Source organism: Nilaparvata lugens, chromosome 7, assembly GCF_014356525.2.
Source record: "Nilaparvata lugens isolate BPH chromosome 7, ASM1435652v1, whole genome shotgun sequence".
NCBI classification, from domain to species: Eukaryota; Metazoa; Arthropoda; class Insecta; order Hemiptera; family Delphacidae; genus Nilaparvata; species Nilaparvata lugens.
In genome coordinates, this window is record NC_052510.1 from 56,939,264 (window position 1) to 56,957,882 (window position 18,619).

The following is an 18,619-nucleotide window of genomic DNA, read 5'->3' on the forward strand; positions in this document are numbered from 1 at the left end:
AAGAAGAAGAAAAAGAAGAATATAGTTTATTAATTAGTTATTCAAGGTATTCTTTAGAAGAAGATAGTTTATTAATTAGTTATTCCTGGGCTGACAAATAATTTTTGAATAGTAGTGCTCATCGAATTTCCATCTAGCTTACCCTGTTGTCAATATGTGCAGCAGCAGAAGACTTATTGTTTTATTGTTTTATTTATATTTTTTACAAAGAAGCACTGATTGGGAGAGAAAAACTAAGGATACACCTTGTACTATTTCACTCCAAATTTATATACCTATCATTTTAGAAGTTCAAAATTGGGTTATGATTACACTTTACTAAAATTTAGTACATTTTCACTCAAAAACAACGAAAACTAAGATTTTTAAATTTTGACGGTTAAAAATAGAATAAAAAACAAAAATATCACACTCAAATCACCATTGATTGGAAAATTTTAAAGTAATTTTACAAAATTTAGAGCCATAAAAAACACAACTCACTATTCAGCACAGCTGATATTATTCACTTCGGGGTGAATTACAGCATTTAATTTGGATTTTCGTTTAATAATAATTATTGATATAATATTTTCTGAGAATTTGAGAATATATGCAGTACACTGTATACAGTTATAATGATAAAATAATTGGAAAATCGATAGGAAGAGATTTCAATCTTGTCGTTAATGAGTCGAATTAAATTCAAATTTGAGGACTAATTCCAAAAATATATTTCCATATCTAACAATAATTATTGATTTTAGATTGGATGAGACATCTGCAATAGCAGCCTATGTAGCAAAAGCAAAAGAGATGGTGAATATAAAGGATCTAAAATCTGACGAGAGATTCAAGGATCTCAATGCATCCAAAAGTAGAGCGTCAAACGAAATAAGAACGGCTCTTGCCGCGCCTCTTCTGAGTTATGGAAAAGTGTCAGGTAATGTATGAAGTTGATATGAAATCATTCCGATTTTAGTGAAGTTATGAATACTATAACTTATTTTTCAATGTATCATCATAGAGAAACAATAGTATAAGTAGATATCCCATGGTATAGGGCGTTTATGTCGCAATATTTACTGTTATCTCAAGCTGATAGTCCACGTAGTTCTTTCCTGTGAAGCTTTATGACGCTGGTAGTCTCTCATATTGTGCCGTTTATACACTCTTACCCGGTCAAAACAGTAAAAATCTACAATAATCGACTGTAATCGGCTTGAGATAACAGTAAAAGTTGTGACATATACGCCCTGTACCATGGGATATCTACTTACGCTATTGTTTATCTATGGTATTATCAGCAACAACATGCTGAAACATACTGTCTTGAGTTGGGGTGAGTGAGAACATAGCACATTTGATATTTCTTCTTCTTCAAATTGTCTCAATTTAAAAATAAATAAATCGATAAATCGATATAGGTACTGTAGATTTCAGAACAGCTTTTGTTTTAACAAAAAAATGGATTTTTCTGCTCAAGGTGTAAGTCTTGAACATATGGGCTCTGTAGGCTTTCCAGTGGTTGATGGGGGTGAAAATGATGATCAGAGAATATTGCGAAGAACTGAAGAATTCAAGAATAAAATAATATTTCTAAGAATTATTGAAGAGTTGAGTATGAAGTACCTATTCTTCAAATGATTATTGTAAATCATTTTTGGACACTCCATATTGTGATATATGCAACGATGAATGAATAAGTACTATTTGTTTATTTATTTATTTTCATTACATAGGAATAAGGCTCACAGAAATCCATGAAGAGCCTTATTTAAAAAATAACTGAAACAACAATTTAACTTATCAACATTATGAAATATAGTAAAAAATGAAAAGAAAGCAGACCGCGTTTACACAGTTGGAATGATCAAATTGATTACATTGTTATAAAGAAAAATGTGAAAAGAAATCAAAAAGCATTATTTTACTCAGTTAAAATAATCAAATAATTACATTATTATAAAGAAAAGTGTGAAAAGAGAGAAGATAAAACAATTTCTTCCAAAGATTCCAGAGGAAGAAACATTTGATTAACACTTTGCACAGAGATGTTGTGGAGTTTCTCCATATTAAAGTGAAATAAAAAGATGTTGTCAATTCCACAAAAAAAAATTTCGAGTCCAAACTAGTTTCGATGCACTTGACATCATCATCAGTGGTAGACTATTTTGTACTCAAATAGAAATTTTGTGAAATTGACAACATCTTTTTATTTCACCTAAAAATCAATTGATTGACTAAAAAGAGATTTATTAGAGATCTAAATATATTTAGAGATCCATTTTTTTTAAGAGATGAGGCTGACATGAATGATGATTGTTGATGCTTTCCACAGGTGTGATAATTATAACAAACAAGAAATTTCATGGCCATTTTGATGAAACTGATGAGAATATTTTCTACTACTTCGCATCTTATTCATCGCTGGCTATGCATCATTATGGAGTATACAAGGAGTTGGCAAAAAGTGTAAGTATATAATGTTTGGAGTACCATACCCTAGTAGCCTACCGTGTTATAGACTGCAGTTATTTATGGAGTGAATGTTCATAGATTTTTTCTTAATTGAATTGATATCCAATTCTGATTGAATGAATAATATCAGAAAAAAGTGATGGAGGATAACTTACTTCTTGATTGTCACAACCACTACTCCAACATTCATGATTACATTTAATATAAAGAATAGCTTTATGAAATGTCTGTTCAATTTACCACAATAATATACTGTAAGTAACAAGGAAAGGCTACATATTGACATAAAAAAAATCACAACTTCTTTTGTTCATTTTATTGGAACACATTATTTATTTATTTACTTACAATTTTTACAAAGAAGCACAGATCGGGATAGAAAAACTGAGGATACTCCTTGAACCATTTCTCTCCCAAATTTAGAGAACATTTTAAAACTCCAAAATAGGGTTATGATTTCACTTTTCTAAAATTTAGTTCAATTTCACTCAAATACAACGAAAACTAATAATTTTAAATGTTGACGGTTAAAAACAGAATAAAAACAAAAAATGTCACACTCAAATCACATTGAACAATACACATTAATATCATTAATAAAATGATACAGGAATATTGAATAATTGTGTAATACCATAGAGAAACAATAGCGTACTTATTCTTAAAAACTTATGCTACAAAACTTATGCTATTGTTTCTCTATGGTAATACCTACTGAATGATTGAATGAATAAATATCATAATTTATTGCTCATTGGATATTTATGATAATTGTTCGTTCCTTGAAACCATCTATTCTAGTTGAGGTTGTTTCTTATACTGTACGGTAATTGAAAATTGGCTTTGAAAAAGTTTTACGTTTGTGAGTGTTTGCACTGAAAATTGCGGACAAGTGGAAGAAACTCTTTTGTGATTATTTTTCCTTCTTTTCTACAAGCTCAAAATAAGACAATAGTCTTGTGAGCTTCAAGTTTTTTCGTACTATTAGCCTACTATTTATTATAGTTTACTTCTTAGACTGTGTCATCATCTAAATTTTGAGGGAAATTACACAAGGATTGCCTTAGCATTTCATCTACCAATGTTAAAACATCAGTGTGTAATTTGAAACATAAATAAAACAAGTCACGTGACTTACAATGTACATTGTCTGCAAAATCTGGACAAAACACTCTACTTCGTACAAAAACTACTGGAATACTGATGGTATCGCTGTATTCTTTTCAAGAGTTTAACATTGATTTTTGACGAAACGTTTTTATCTATATATACTATAGCAGACATATAGTCTTATATACATATAGTCTTATAGACATATAGTTTTTGTCTATATATAGGCTAGCCTAGTTATTTATATTAATAATCATTTTATTGACACTGTTTCAATGTATTTCTCACATCTGATGAATAAAGACTATTTCTATTTCTATTGTACGTTACATTCTTATTCGACAGAAATATCAGAATGAAGTGGATAAGGAAATTTTGAAATATCACTTGAGAGCAAATGGCCAAGAAGAAGAAAAACTGGAAAATTCAACTGCATGCATGCAATTACCTGACAATTTTTTCCAGTAGGCTATGTTATTTTCTATTCAGTAAAACTCAGTACGGTAGCTAAGTATTTTGCAAAACTCAAAAAAGTGAGAATTTCATGAAGATGACTAACGTCTTCTATCACACGCCTGGATATAATATCAAAGTGAGTGAATTTAGATAATTTTTATTCAAATTACCAGTTGCTATAATGTGCTATAAACAATAATTCCTTCTCATATATTTTACAACGATTAGGTAATATTTCAATCTATCGAAAATTGAAAAGTTTTGAAAGTCTCACTGGGTAAAGCAGAATCATATAAGCTGAGAAATATATTCCAAGTTATAGATCTAGTCTAAACTCTAAACAGAGGCGGAAAGGGTCCACGGAAGGTATAACAGCCGTGAACCATAGATTCTACATGAAAATTACAACAAAAATGCTCAGTAAAATTTTCTTATATAGACCTTAGTTTTAGAGATTTATAGATTTTTCGATATTTTTGAAAAACGTCAATAACTAGAAAACTATCAGTTAAAATCTAATTCCAAGGTTATGATTGGAAAGAGGAACAACTTCCCAATAATGAATGAATAATGAATCTATTGCCGAATACAAGAAATATTTTTACAAACAAAATAATCATTAAAATACAATGGTTTTTGGCGTGACTGGAAAAAGAAGCCTTGAGCTCCAGCCACGAGTTCTAAAAATAAGAAATACATTTTTTAATCTTATAACAGCAGTAAAAATGATACAATTCTTTTGATGGATGATAATCTATGGATGTTGAATTTTATCAATAGTCAAGTACTTGATAAACAATATATAGATACACAGAAAAATATTATAAAAATTGTCAAGTTTTAATAATTTTTACACAATTAATATTGCCAAAAATTGTTGATTTAGCCAACTCAATTCTCAATTTTAAAATAATAGTTCTGTTTTACCCAAGATCTTATTAATCTCAATTTGGTTTTTGTTATTTTATCCTTAATAAAGTCTTCCAGAATTTTATTTATTAGTTTATTACTCTGATATTCAAATTGGTGTTTACTAGATGTTAATGAAGTAAAAGTTGATATAGAAAGCATTTACTATAGTTGGCCGTATATTATAAGGGATTGTGCGACGGGTAAATTGATGTGTATTTTTATTGATAAAAATAATTAAATTTGTCACATAAGTTTGACGTAACGTTGGTAGATCCATCTCTTCAAATATTAATCTGCTGGGATAGAGTCTGGGTCTTCCAAGCGCAGCTTTAATAATATGCTTTTGTATTATAAAAAGTTTTTTAAAATGAGTGTCATACGATGAACAAATATATGAATTTTGACTGACAGGTAGTCTTCTAGTTATATTACTGACGTTTTTCAAAAAATATCGAAAAATCTATATACTGTATCTCTAAAACTAAGTTCGATATAAGAGAATTTTAATTGATATTTTTTGATAAAAATCTATTTATTTACTTATCACATTGTGTACAATAAATACTTACATGAGGAAAGGCACAACAGGCTCATGTCCAAAACTGTCCCATTTCCAATTTATATTATACTGTCCAAATCAAAATGTTGGTTATTTCACTTTCACTTTTCAAAATACAATTTACGCTCTTCAATACTCAGATAAACGAGCAAATTTTGAATGAAATAGATACTATTAAAGTCTAGAATCAAAAAATCTAGAACAGTAACTTAATAATTATTCAAAAAGTCTAAATTTTGAATGAAACTAGAAATTTTTGACCAAAAAACTTCACACTTTACAGAAAACCACAGCTGTTTATGTAGAATCTATGCTGGTCTTTGGTTGTTTCACATTTTGTTGGACACTCTGCCATTCATTTCTACATTTTTCACGCATTATAAATTTCAGATTTCACGGCAACTTTATCAGTACCAAACAGTAGGCTATAATTTCTGCAGTAATATTTATTATTCAATATTTTTGAAATGAGTCAAATTTTACTTTGAAAAGTGCATGTAGGCCCAAGTCATTCTCCCAAAATCTCGGCAATAATTATTTTATATAATATATTCTTCAATTCACAGCTTCCAATGGTACCCATTCAATGAACACATTGCGAAAATGGACGAGTATATGCTATGCCTTCTGCAATCTGTCCTTGGTGATAAATATATGAGAGAAAACAATTTTCCCAAGTTTATAGCCATGGCTAAAAAATGCTACAGAAACATTCACTACCATAATTTTCAACACGCTTTTGCTGTCACGCATGGTATGACCTATATACTGCACAAAAATAGAGAGCTCTTCAATGGTTTAGAGGTAATTTTTTATTTTATTCACAATTTTCAATGTAAGCAAAAACTCTTACCTGCTTCCTTAACTCAATCAACTACTACTCTATACTATACGAATACACTTTTATCCAAAAAGAGTATTCTTTTCTCTATACTATACGAATACACTTTTATCCAAAAAGAGTATTCTTTTCTCTATACTATACGAATATACTTTCATCCAAAAAGAGTATTATTTCCTCTATACTATACGAATACACTTTTATCCAAAAAGAGTATTCTTTTCTCTATGCTTTTATATAGCTAAGTTTTCCTACATTTACCAAACAAATCCTGAATAATAAATTTCCTATTGACATTGTAACTTATTGCTCTGGAAGATGGCAAATACTATGATAAATTTTCATCTTTCCCATATTATAGAAAAATGCAAATTGCATCGCTGATGACTTTGTCTATTATTCAAGATTCACTAACTTCGTAGGTATTTGAAATTCCCTGATGAATCTGTGGAAAATATCCCAGATCACAGCTTTCAAGGAAAATATGAGAAAAAATATAATTATGAAGATTAATTTACATCAACTTGCTGGTTTAATGTATAAGTTAGTTATTGCTCTATGACATCGATATTATGAATTTTCTGGTCATGATGCTTGACAAGATCAGTAAACTATAAGAACCGTATACGCACTTGAAATTAAGGCTGTGCAAAGGCTAAAAATAAAATTTCTACTGGTGATATTTTTCAAAGTTTTTCGATTTTTGTATCATCAAGCTATCAAAATGAAAAAGTTTACATATGAAAACATTTTTTTCCCGATCATTACTTTTTGAGATATGAGCGCCTAAAGATTAAATTTTTGGGACAGAATTACATTTCAAATTCGGTAAGAGATAAATCCATGAGATTTAGAAGATAGATTCTTCATGGTATTGTTGATCTAGTGAAACAAAAATTGTCTTGAAATATCAATTTTTGAGAAAGCTATTCAATTTACCAAAAATAACTTTTAGTTGAGTTATTTTTGGTAATTTGAATAACTTTCTCAAAAATTGATATTTTAAGGGAATTTTTGTTTTACTAGATCAACAACACCATGAAGAATTCATCCTTCGAATCTCATGGATTTATCTCTTACCGAATTTGAAATGTTCTGTCCCGAAAATGTAAACTTTAGCCGCTCATATCTCAAAAAATTAATGATCGGGAAAAAAGTGTTTTCCTGAGAAAACTTTTTCATTTTGATAGCTTGATGATATACAAATCGAAAAACTTTGAAAAATATTACCAGTAGGAAGTTTATTTTTAATCTTTGCACAGCCTTAATGAACAATTTTGGATAATGAATGAGAAATTATGAAAAAAATATTATTCATCTCATCTTTCTTTCAAAGTATTGCTACATAATATGGCATACTAATGTGGGGTAATAGTTGTCATGCTGAAAGAATTTTATTGTTACAAAAAAGGGTGGTCAGGGTATTAACGGGTTCTGATAGATTACCGTACCGTAGCACATTCATACCCTGTGTGAATCATTAGGTACCTTTAAGACAATAGCCTTTTCAATCATTTTAATTATTAATACAATAATTCTTCACAGTACAGTTTACCTTTCTTTCAGTTGAAAGCCCTGATGGTTGCCTGTATAATCCACGACATTGACCACCGTGCTCACACGAATTCATTCCTGTACAACACGAATCACAGTTTGGCCAAACTCTATCCAGCTTCTGCCCTTGAAAATCACCACTTCTACCTGGGTAGTATGTTGATAAAGGTATTGCAATAATCATTGAAAGGTAGCCTACAATTACTATTAAAATAAGGTTTTACTGTTATGATGACAAATATTAATTGAGCTGGCCCGGCGAACTTAACGTACCGCAAAATAGATCATGCATCTCATGACAAACTTTATCTGGATGCAGACCTGAGAAGGCGCGATGCGGCATTTTATTTATAAATATAATTTTCCGACTGCAAAATAAATAATTTACTAGAAATAAATTGATTCTAAACACCGAATGCAGCAGAATTATTCGAAACAATTAGTCTTTAACCTGAGGCCGCATTGCTGGATGGTTACACACAGAACATTCATTTTGTTTTTAGTCGGGGCGTTTAGATTAAAATACATGGGCGATTATGGAGCAACACACACTCTTGTCTACTATTTACCAAAGGCTGTTGGATGACGCAATGATTATAACAGCTGATTTTTAATTCTGTGTGTGGCCAGCTCACAAATCTTCTCCAGAAAAAATGTCAGCTAAGCTTTACAAACAATTCTCTTTGGGAAGACTATGGCTATCGACTACTATTATTGCTTAAGTTTAAGTAACGTTTTTGTAAATTTGAGTCCAATGTACTGTGGCTGTTTATTGTTGTGCAGTATTTTATAGACCCTGTTTTTATTGTGCTGTATTTTATTGTCTTGACTGGCCCTTATGTCAAATTGTGATGTACCTAATTTAAGCTTATAAAGATGTTATATTATTCTATTCTTTTCAATTCTACTAGGGGTAAGTTACCTCCGTTACAACAGTCTACTGTAGGAATTGAGGAGAGTTAATTCAGAAAAAAAGAATTTCAACTAAGCTTTACAAATTCTCTTTGGGAAGAACTATAGCTATCTACTATCCTACTATTATTGTATATGAATGTAATGTATGTAGCCTAATGTATATGTAGATTGATTCCAATGTACTGTGGCTATTTATTTTTGTATAGTATTTTATAGACCCTGTTTTTATTGTGCTGTATTGTATTGTGTTGACTAGTCTTTTATGTCCAATTGTGATGTACCTAATTGAGGCTAATAAAGATATTTATATTCTATTATTTTAAATTCTACCAGGTAAAAGTCACCTCTGCTACAAACAGTCTAATACTGTAAAAATTTATGATAAATAAGAGATGTTATTATTGAAGGGTAGAACAGAGTTGTAGAATACCTCATATTTGATTGGGGTAGCTTACCTATCACTTATTATTTTTAATAATAAGATTCAATAGAAATAAAATATATTCATACTTACGTGAAAAAAATTGCATGGTTGCCTGTAAAGTCGGTATACGGGCGAAAGTTTTACGTGACAACGACTTTGAGTGGTAAAATAATTTTAATGTGAATATTCATTCGTATAGTAGGAAGAAGGATGAAATAATAACTCACAATGAGAGTGAGTGAGAGGCACGCGTCCCTTCCACTCGGGCATGGTTAGCCAGCGCCCACCTAACCCTAAGAGCGAGAGAGACAACCATTGACTTGACATTTTGAATTAGTGGCGCAGTCGCAGGAGATTGCTTGCGGCGCCTGCGCAGGTTGACTGCTCCGTTTCACTCTCTCTCCAGGTGAATGCTTCGGGTCGCTGCTGGTTGCTCGCCACTGCTCCTATTCGTGCTCTTTCCAGACGACCGTAAACCGAAACGAACGCTCTCACTCGCTCTCATTGTGAGCGCATAACGTGGGAACGTAACGCAGTTTCTTGAAGTGTCTCCCGGCAAACCAATTTATAAGACGTTGTCACGTCAAAATATATTTCAATAATATATGATTCAATGAAAATGTAAACTACTTATACTAATGTCGAAAATATCTTTTTCAGGAATGCAATTTGTTCACTTACCTCTCAAAAGAAATCTACCATCAATTGATGAAAGAAATCGAAGTGGATGTCCTTCATACGGACTTGGCCACTCATTTCCAGAGTCGCACCCGATTGGCTGGTATTATACAGGAGCACAACTTCAATTGGCAAAATCAAAGTCATAGGTAGGTCTAGTGCTCTGCAGAAATAATTTATTTCATCAATTACAATAAAATTTCTGCTCCATTTTTTCTTATACAAACGCTAATAATGTGTCTTTCAGACATAGGTAATCAAAATTTATCTATTCATTTACTGAATCAAGTAAACAATAAATAACATAAATGAAAATATAAATATCAGTACCCTTTTAAATTATTATTTTAAATTTGTCACAGCATGTTTCGGACATTGATGTAATTTTCAAGAAAATCTTGCCATTCAAGAAAATGGCATTATAATGTCCGAAATATGTTGTGACAAAATAATTTAAAAGTGTACTGAGCGTATATTAAAAGTAGCCCTTGAGAAAAAAAGACAATAAATAACATATATTTGAAAGAGAAAAACAGGCAATTGACCAACATTCTTCCTATTTACGCTACGGTACCTATATTATTTTTTCAATTGAAGAATAATCGTCTTAAAATATAGAAAATCTTGCCATTCAAGAAAATGGCATTATAATGTCCGAAACATGTTGTCACAAAACAATTAAAAGGGTACTGAGATTTATATTAAAAGTAGCCCTCAAGAAAAAAAGACAATAAATATAACATATTTAAAAGAGAAAAACAGGCAATTGACCAACACTCTTCCTATTTATGTCCATATAAATATATGTCCGAAATATGTTGTGACAAAATATTTAAAAGGGTACTGAGATTTATATAAAAGTAGCCCTCAAGAAAAAAAAGACAATAAATATAAAATATTTGAAAGAGAAAAACAGGCGATTGACCAACACTCTTCCTATTTAGGCTACGGTCCTTATATTATTTTTTCAATTGAAGAATAATCGTCTTAAAATATAGAAAATCTTGCCATTCAAGAAAATGGCATTAATGTCAGAAACATGTTGTGACAAAATAATTTAAAAGGTACTGAGATTATTTATATTGAAAGTAGCCCTTAAGAAAAAAGACAATAAATATAACATATTTGAAAGAGAAAAACAGGCAATTGACCAACACTCTTCCTATTTAGGCTACGGTATAGTTATTTGTGCAACTAGTGCGCAAGTAACAGTTTGCTGCACCGAAAGAAACGTTTACTAAATACACGTACTGGTTTGTTGAGTGCAGCAGAGGAACTTTGCGCACGTATTTCACATTTAATTTTTCCTACAGTTACCATTGAATATGAAAAGTGGGTAATTATGAGTAAAATTGCCTGAAATCCATCAATGTTTTCTGTGTAATTTTATTATTAATAAAAACCATAATTTATTGTCAAATTGAATAATGTAATAGTGTTTGAATGAAGAGGCGGCTGTGTGCTGAATGTGGCACTGTGCTGTCGCTGTCCTCGTTGTCCTTCGTTATAATATATAATTTATTTGCCAAAAACAAAATACAAAAAAGCTTTACAAAAAATAAATATAAGTATATGCTACTGCACTTAAATCAAGATACATACATTTATTTAATTAGATATAATAACGAAATGAATAATAAGGTGCTCGTTGTGCTTCGTTGCACCTCTGCTCACTATAGCAGCCCAGTCACTGTTACCAACTTCATTTTGATTTTGCTGCACTGTTGCTCCATATATAACCTACTAAGTATTTTGCGTTGCCATGTTGCAAATCTGGAGTGCGGAAATTTTTTTTTTTCGCCACACTTGGATGTAATGAGCTGGTTTACGTGCGTCATATGGAGGCCGAAAGTGATTGTTTTCCGACCAGGCCGGTAAAACTTACGGCCCTAGGGCTGTAAAATGACCTTGAATAACAGCTGATCGTGTCCGATCTCACAAAAATCATAGAGAGATAATCTCATAACGACTGTAATAATCTATATAATTATGTATCGTGAATCGCGGTATTATGTCTATAATATATTTTATAAATTACTGTTTCATAATTTAATATTTATTATTGTGTTTTTGATATCAAACAATAGAATACGATGATATCTCCATAGCCTCAACAATATAATGTTGGCTGCATTGTCCATTGTCAGAAAGGTACGTATCGCAAGTATGGTATTTAAAAGTGAAGAATCGAATTTGAAATCAAAGTACAATAATTGTATCAATATTTAAAAGTGAGGTAGAGTAATATTGTTTCTTTTTTATTATCGAATTCCACTTCTTAATGCAATACAATCAACAATAATAATAAGAAAATACAGCAGAGATCTGAAGTTTAAGGTAAACCTACTGGTGAAACTCAGCCTTGACTGAAAAATTCCTAGTAATTTTTTCGTAATTCATTATTAAAACTTTTAGATAATTTTTCTTCAATATTAAACCATATAGAGAAAACATTAGGCCCACTCAAGATTGAATCTTTGAATGTTTTCTCTATGATTTAACTATTTTCAGAGCAATATTTTGTTGTGAAAATGCCGGCAAACCGGCTTTGAGTTTGCCGCTATACACTATATTATAGTAGCCTACATACGTTACCTGTCTTAAGGCCTCTACAATCAACAATACCCAATGGCCGAGAGCGTAAAGGCGTAAAACATCAGAACTCAAAGCTCAGTGAATTTACAAACATGATCTAGGTTCGAACCTCGGTCAATGACATTTTTTGTGGATGAATTTCGACTTTTATTAGCTATTTTTATATTAGTTACCGTAATTTAAATTTCAATCAATTTTTTAGATATTTTTTGAGACAAAACTGTGAAATATGCAATTATATTAATTTTTCATCACATTATTTCAAAATAGTAATGAAAATTCTATTCATCCATCTATCCATGATATATTGCACCGGGCGCAATGCTCGCGCCTAATATTAATAGTATAAAAATATGGTCACTATTGTAAATTATTAATTAGTAATATTGAAATTAATTGACAGTAAAAGTTGTCATAACCAAGATTCAAACTATCAAAATAGGCTGTTTGAATTTTATTTATTTTTTAATTTCTTATATATTGGGAAGTTTTTTTTTGGTTTGGCGAAAAATAGCGTTCGCACCATGGGCAAAAATGCATTTCCGGCTCTCAATCTTTTCTAGTCTGAGGCCTACGGCCTCGGACTTAAAAACTGATTTCGAGCCGGAAATATCTCATTTTCGGCCCTAGGTGCGAAATATACTATTCCTGCACTAGAGCGGAAAAGTGATTCTTTGCGTTCTGTAATCAGTGCAGGAATGCCCACTTTTCAAGGTAACTGTAGGAAAAATATATTATTTTTTCAATTGAAGAATAATCGTCTTAAAATATAGAAAGATACTGATAATTGCTAGTTTGTTCATTCAATCAAAAAACTATTAGTAAGTGGTCCTATCAAAAATAGTTAGGCCTCTTCTATAAGGTAATGGCCGGTTGCACAAAAGTCTATCAAATTTTACAAAATGATATTAAACAACAAAATATAGGTCGTTTCAATCATTTCTTCATATTAAGAAAACAGTGCTGTATGTCGACATGTTTATATCAATCGCCTAGCGATTGGCGAGTATTATCGAAAACAATCTTGTACGGTTATAAACTTAAAATTTTATCAAGAAGAAAAAATATAGATGGAATAATGAGGCAGGATTCACATTTATGCAAAATAATTCAATATGAAGTGATGATTAAGTGTTATATTTAAATATAGTTTGGTGTTTTAATTTCTCTAAATTCAAAATTTTTAGCTTATATATATTTTTGGACGAAAATTGAACTTGAACGTTATACAGTAGAAACATAACCTATTTTTTTGGAAATTTTATTAATTTATCAAAATTTGGGAATGGAATAGATTTGGGCCAAGCCTGTTGTTCCTTCCTAATCATATTTATATGATTTATGATTCTGTCCACAAATTAATAAATAAAACGAAAACACGTGGAATAATGAGACAGGATCACATATGCAAAACGAAAACGCTTTTCCGATGAAGGGTTAAATGAGGTGGAGTACAATAAATTTATCAGAGTAAATTCCAATTATTTTTCTCATTTTTCTTGAAAAAAATTCAGTGAGTATTTTATTTTTTGAAGTGGAAATGATACCTATCTATCTATCTCAAATAGTTTATCTTGGTAATAGCCTATGTATTCATTTTCAACTGCTCTTGGTACCTATGTAAATCAACTGAATATTTTCTTCTTCAAGATTTCTGATGAAAGGTATAATGATGACAACCTGTGACTTGATTGGGCAAACCAAGCCATTACCAATCGCTGAGAAGATCGCTACAAGTCTCTACAGAGAATTCTATAGCCAGGTGATTATTTTTATTCATTCATTACATTATGTACAAATACCTACTTATTCAATTAAAAAATGTCATTATTAAACGAAAATTCAATGCTGTGAACCACCCTGAAGACTACTACTTCTGCTACTGCAAATATTAACTTTGGATTTCCGTTTAATAATAATTGTTTATCGTTCAGCATTTTTGAATGAATATCAATATCTCATGAATTTCCATAAATTAAATTCATTATTTTTAAATTTTCCGTGTAGGTTTCATTTAAAGAGAGATAAGTATTTATTTATCCTATAAATATGAAAGATGAGAGTGCGTGTTCAATTTTTCAATAAGCAAAACCAATCAATATTTTAAATTAATTTAATTTTATTAATTCCCCACCACATCAGCCTTTGAAAAACTAGTTGCTTAACACAGGAAAATAACATTTTATTTAATATTTCAAGTGATTCTATCAATCATGTCAATCCTAATCCATTATAATTTATTATTAACATGACAATTAAAATCTGACTCAATGTAAATGGAACAAACTCTAGAATCTTTTTGTGTGGTTGAGAAGTTGATATTGTGGTAATTATTCATATTAAATGAAAATACTAAGAAATTGTTAAAATTTCAATATAAAATCTGTGGTCTTTGACAATTTCTTAGTATTTTTATTTAAACTCAAAAATTCTATTCTATCGCTTGATCTCACTGAAATAGATTTATCATCGGGCATCCTTTCATTTTTTAATTTTCAATCTACTATATAAATGAGCACCAATCAAAAATGAAGTGCAGTATTTTTAAACATATTTGCCAATTATGTTGAAAGTGCTGAACAACAACTGTACGACTATAATGTCTTTCTATTTTTATTAGAGTGCTGTATGCCTAGTATGTTAATGCAAGAATCAAATAATTTACACTTTTTTTATGTATTTGAACACGACATGCAGTCGATTATTAGTCGATTAAGTTTTTAATATTTACTTAATAATCGACTGCATGTCGTGTTCAAATACATAAAAAAGTGTGTTTATACAAAGCAGCTCGGAATGGATCAAGAAATCATCACAAATAATTTACTCTTAAATCCTTGAACTCTAGATGATTTTCGTTAAGCCGCGGTATAGCTTAAAATAATATGGTCAGGACTGGAGCATAGTTTATTCAGTATCTTATCGCTGCACCAGTAATGGGTTCGTTTCCCATCCTACCTGGCATTTATTCGTATCAGTGGGCCTATCATCTTCGCACCTCATTACCCAAGTATCACACTCAAATTCTTCATTACCCATTACAAGTATCAAACTACTTATATATGTGGGCATATCACGTATAAACAAAAACAAAAAACAATGAAACCAGCAAAAATGTAATTCTTGCGTTACTGATTATTGTATATATTTTTTTGTATTAAACCTTTAATAGACAATTGAACAGAAATTGAATATTTTTTTACTTATCAACTTCAAGTAAATTAAAATGAGTATATAATACCGTAGTTGATGACACAGATCTCATGTTGCACCAAATTATATCAGGGCCTTTGTCACGTGACTTTTAACGACTGTAGAGTTAATCGTTCATCATTTGACTTTTTTATTAAAAAATGACAAATAAATTTCAGGGAGACGAAGAAAAAGACATGGGTCTAACACCGCTCCCAGCAATGGACCGAGAGAGAGCCTTCATGATTCCTGACGATCAAGTTAAATTCATCTCAATTGCGGTCATACCTTGCAATGAACTCCTGACAGCAATTCTGCCGAATACAGAGGACATACTCAATAGTTCAATGCAAGTGAAAATAATATTTTTGTAAATATTTCGTAGAAAAATGTTATAGGTCGATTTCTAAAAATATAATATTGATGATGATAGAACACTAAAACCAATGATGATTGGTGAAAGATTGAGGAATGATAAAAATTAGAATCAATGATGACGAACTTCTCCATGATAATTCGAGTGACCTGGCCGGCTCAGGTCTGGTGTCAGAGTTTTCAGGTCGCAACTTCTCCATACAATATAAGGTGATGAACAAAAACAAGATAAATTTTCATTTCCACAAAATGCCAATAATATCTTGGTTTTTCCATATCACTACCTTATAATATTATGGTAGTAGTCCATGAATAAAAGTAATCCAGTAACTTAGTTCATTTGTAAATGGTCAAAATAACCATAGTTCACCTCAGTTGTATAATTAAATATTTATTTGTGGTTCTACAACTTGAGGCTTTACTCCCGAGCGTACAGTTTTATCTTTTATGCTCGGGGATTTTAACTTTTAATTTTATACAATGATATTGCCTATTCTAGATCAATAGGTATTCAACTTTTTTTTATTCAATAGTTAAAAATATCTTACTTAATGGGAAAAGAATCTCCAATGTTTTCAATTAAGTTACTGTACCTACGGTACTATCTATGAAATTGAAAATAATAACCTTTCTTATTAGGATAACTAGCATGGTATCTTTTTTTTGAAAACGCGACAGGGTTCGGCTAAATTATGTCCAAATAGGTAGATTGAATAAAAGCTAGCAATTGCTAGTTCTAAGTAATTTCCAAGCAAATGCTTGGATTCGAGTAGGCCGAAGCTGTATAGTTTTATTTGCATTTACAACTAATGACTAGGTGCTAGTTACTAGATTTTATTCAATCAATCCATTGAATTTTACAAATGTGGCCAGTTTCAATGAGCTCAACAGTGACGAATTTCTTATTAATTACAGAGCTCTCAGAGATAGCTGGCAAGAGTTAATTGACATGGGAAACAAGAACGTTTGGAGGCCAGAAGATTCACTTGTAAAGAAAAAATATTACGAATAATATGAAAAATTCCTCCAAATCAGAATTTGAGAGAAATAAATTTGGTAATTTGATACGAATAAAATTCCCACCTTACTAAACAGCCCAAGTGTTTTATTTTACCGTATTGTAATCTATAATAGCCTCTAGCATGAATAGTTGTTGAACGTTAACTACTGTATACCATACGGTAGTTATATTTACTGCAAACTATTTATGCATTACACTGTACCTTACATCAATGTCAGAGGTGCCCCCTGGAACAGCGCTTCCAAGCGCCGTTCATTTGAATTCCCTATAGCTTTCCTCTGTAGTTCATAAATATCTATACTCCGTGCAAATCTTCTTCAGACTTGGAGGAATTTGCGGCGCAGAGAAATGGAGGGAGATCAGCCAATTTATTGCAGTGATGGATTGAGTTTTTTATAGGTGGAAGCATAGTTGTCAATTTGTCGAATAGAGTCAGTCGAGTCTGTGATTGCAGAGAGGAAACTTCCTAAGTTTAACATGAGCGCTTGAATACTCACTGGAAATTAGAGAACGCTGGCCGGTACACAACGGCAACATAGCCGCCGTTGTATGCCTTCTCTGCTGCGCATGTCCATCCCAAGTCCGAAGTTTATTAGAACGGAGTATAGTGTGCTCAAGTCCAAAGATTTTGATAGCATCTATTTGGAATTTTGTTTGATTAATAACTTTTCTCAAGCTATTTAAAGCAGTAGATAATCCTATTATATTTAATGCTGAACTGTTTCATGAAATATATTTTTTATGGTATTAAGAGACGATACATTTTCAAGAATTAAAACATGTTTTCAGGGAATATCTTGTCAATTCATGTTTGGTACAAATTCTTTTAGAGCAAGTTGCACACATAAGCCTAAAAAAACAAACGCATACCGCAGCAGACAGACGTAGAGAAAATCCCTCCTCAGGTGTTCTAATGTTACAACATACACAGACGTCCGTCTCAATGTCATCTCACGTCTGCAAGCCGGCGTTTGATATTTTCTTCGTCTATCAGCTGCTGTGTGCGTTTGTCTTTAGGCTATTTCCCATCACGAAACAGTTGTTACTCACTGAATAAAATAAAATTTCCTTACAGAAGGCTTATGTAGTGAGGTCCACTCCATAAAGACAGTATTCGATTAATATTGATGTTGCTATCCTTGCCTATCATTCCACAAAGCAGATAGCGCTATCCTTTTCTAACTCCGCAACGTTGTCAGATCGTATTTCAATGATGTAGAAATATAATTAACTGACAAAATATTTAATATCAATTATGAAAATTCATCAATCATTGAAAAATATATTTTTATAACTTTCTACTCGTGATATTTTTGAGTTTTTCGATTTTTATATCATCAAGCTATGCAAATGAAGAAGTTTTCTCAGGAAAAATTGTTTTCTGATTATTACTTTTTGAGATATGAGCGCCTAAAGTTTAATTTTTTGGGACAGAACATTTCAAATTCGGTAGGCCTAAGAGATAAATCCATGAGATTTATAGGATAGATTCTTTATTGTATTGTTGATCTAGTAGGCCTAAGCAAA

At 31.1% G+C, this 18,619-nt stretch overlaps 1 protein-coding gene across 2 annotated transcripts in view; it reads left to right on the plus strand.

Moving 5' to 3' along the window:
• The window catches only part of LOC111047370 (cAMP and cAMP-inhibited cGMP 3',5'-cyclic phosphodiesterase 10A), a 33,427-nt gene extending 16,261 nt beyond the window's left edge, over positions 1–17,166 (plus strand). For both annotated transcript variants that reach the window (XM_039433241.1, XM_039433240.1), the window contains exons 7-15: positions 747–922; positions 2,321–2,454; positions 3,916–4,034; positions 6,064–6,301; positions 7,905–8,060; positions 9,892–10,058; positions 14,155–14,266; positions 15,876–16,045; positions 16,987–17,166. In XM_039433241.1, the coding sequence (XP_039289175.1) occupies positions 747–922; positions 2,321–2,454; positions 3,916–4,034; positions 6,064–6,301; positions 7,905–8,060; positions 9,892–10,058; positions 14,155–14,266; positions 15,876–16,045; positions 16,987–17,083 (1,369 nt within the window). In that variant the 3' untranslated portion in view covers positions 17,084–17,166. The remainder of the gene's footprint in view (positions 1–746; positions 923–2,320; positions 2,455–3,915; positions 4,035–6,063; positions 6,302–7,904; positions 8,061–9,891; positions 10,059–14,154; positions 14,267–15,875; positions 16,046–16,986) is intronic.
• Positions 17,167–18,619: the final 1,453 nt, after the last annotated feature.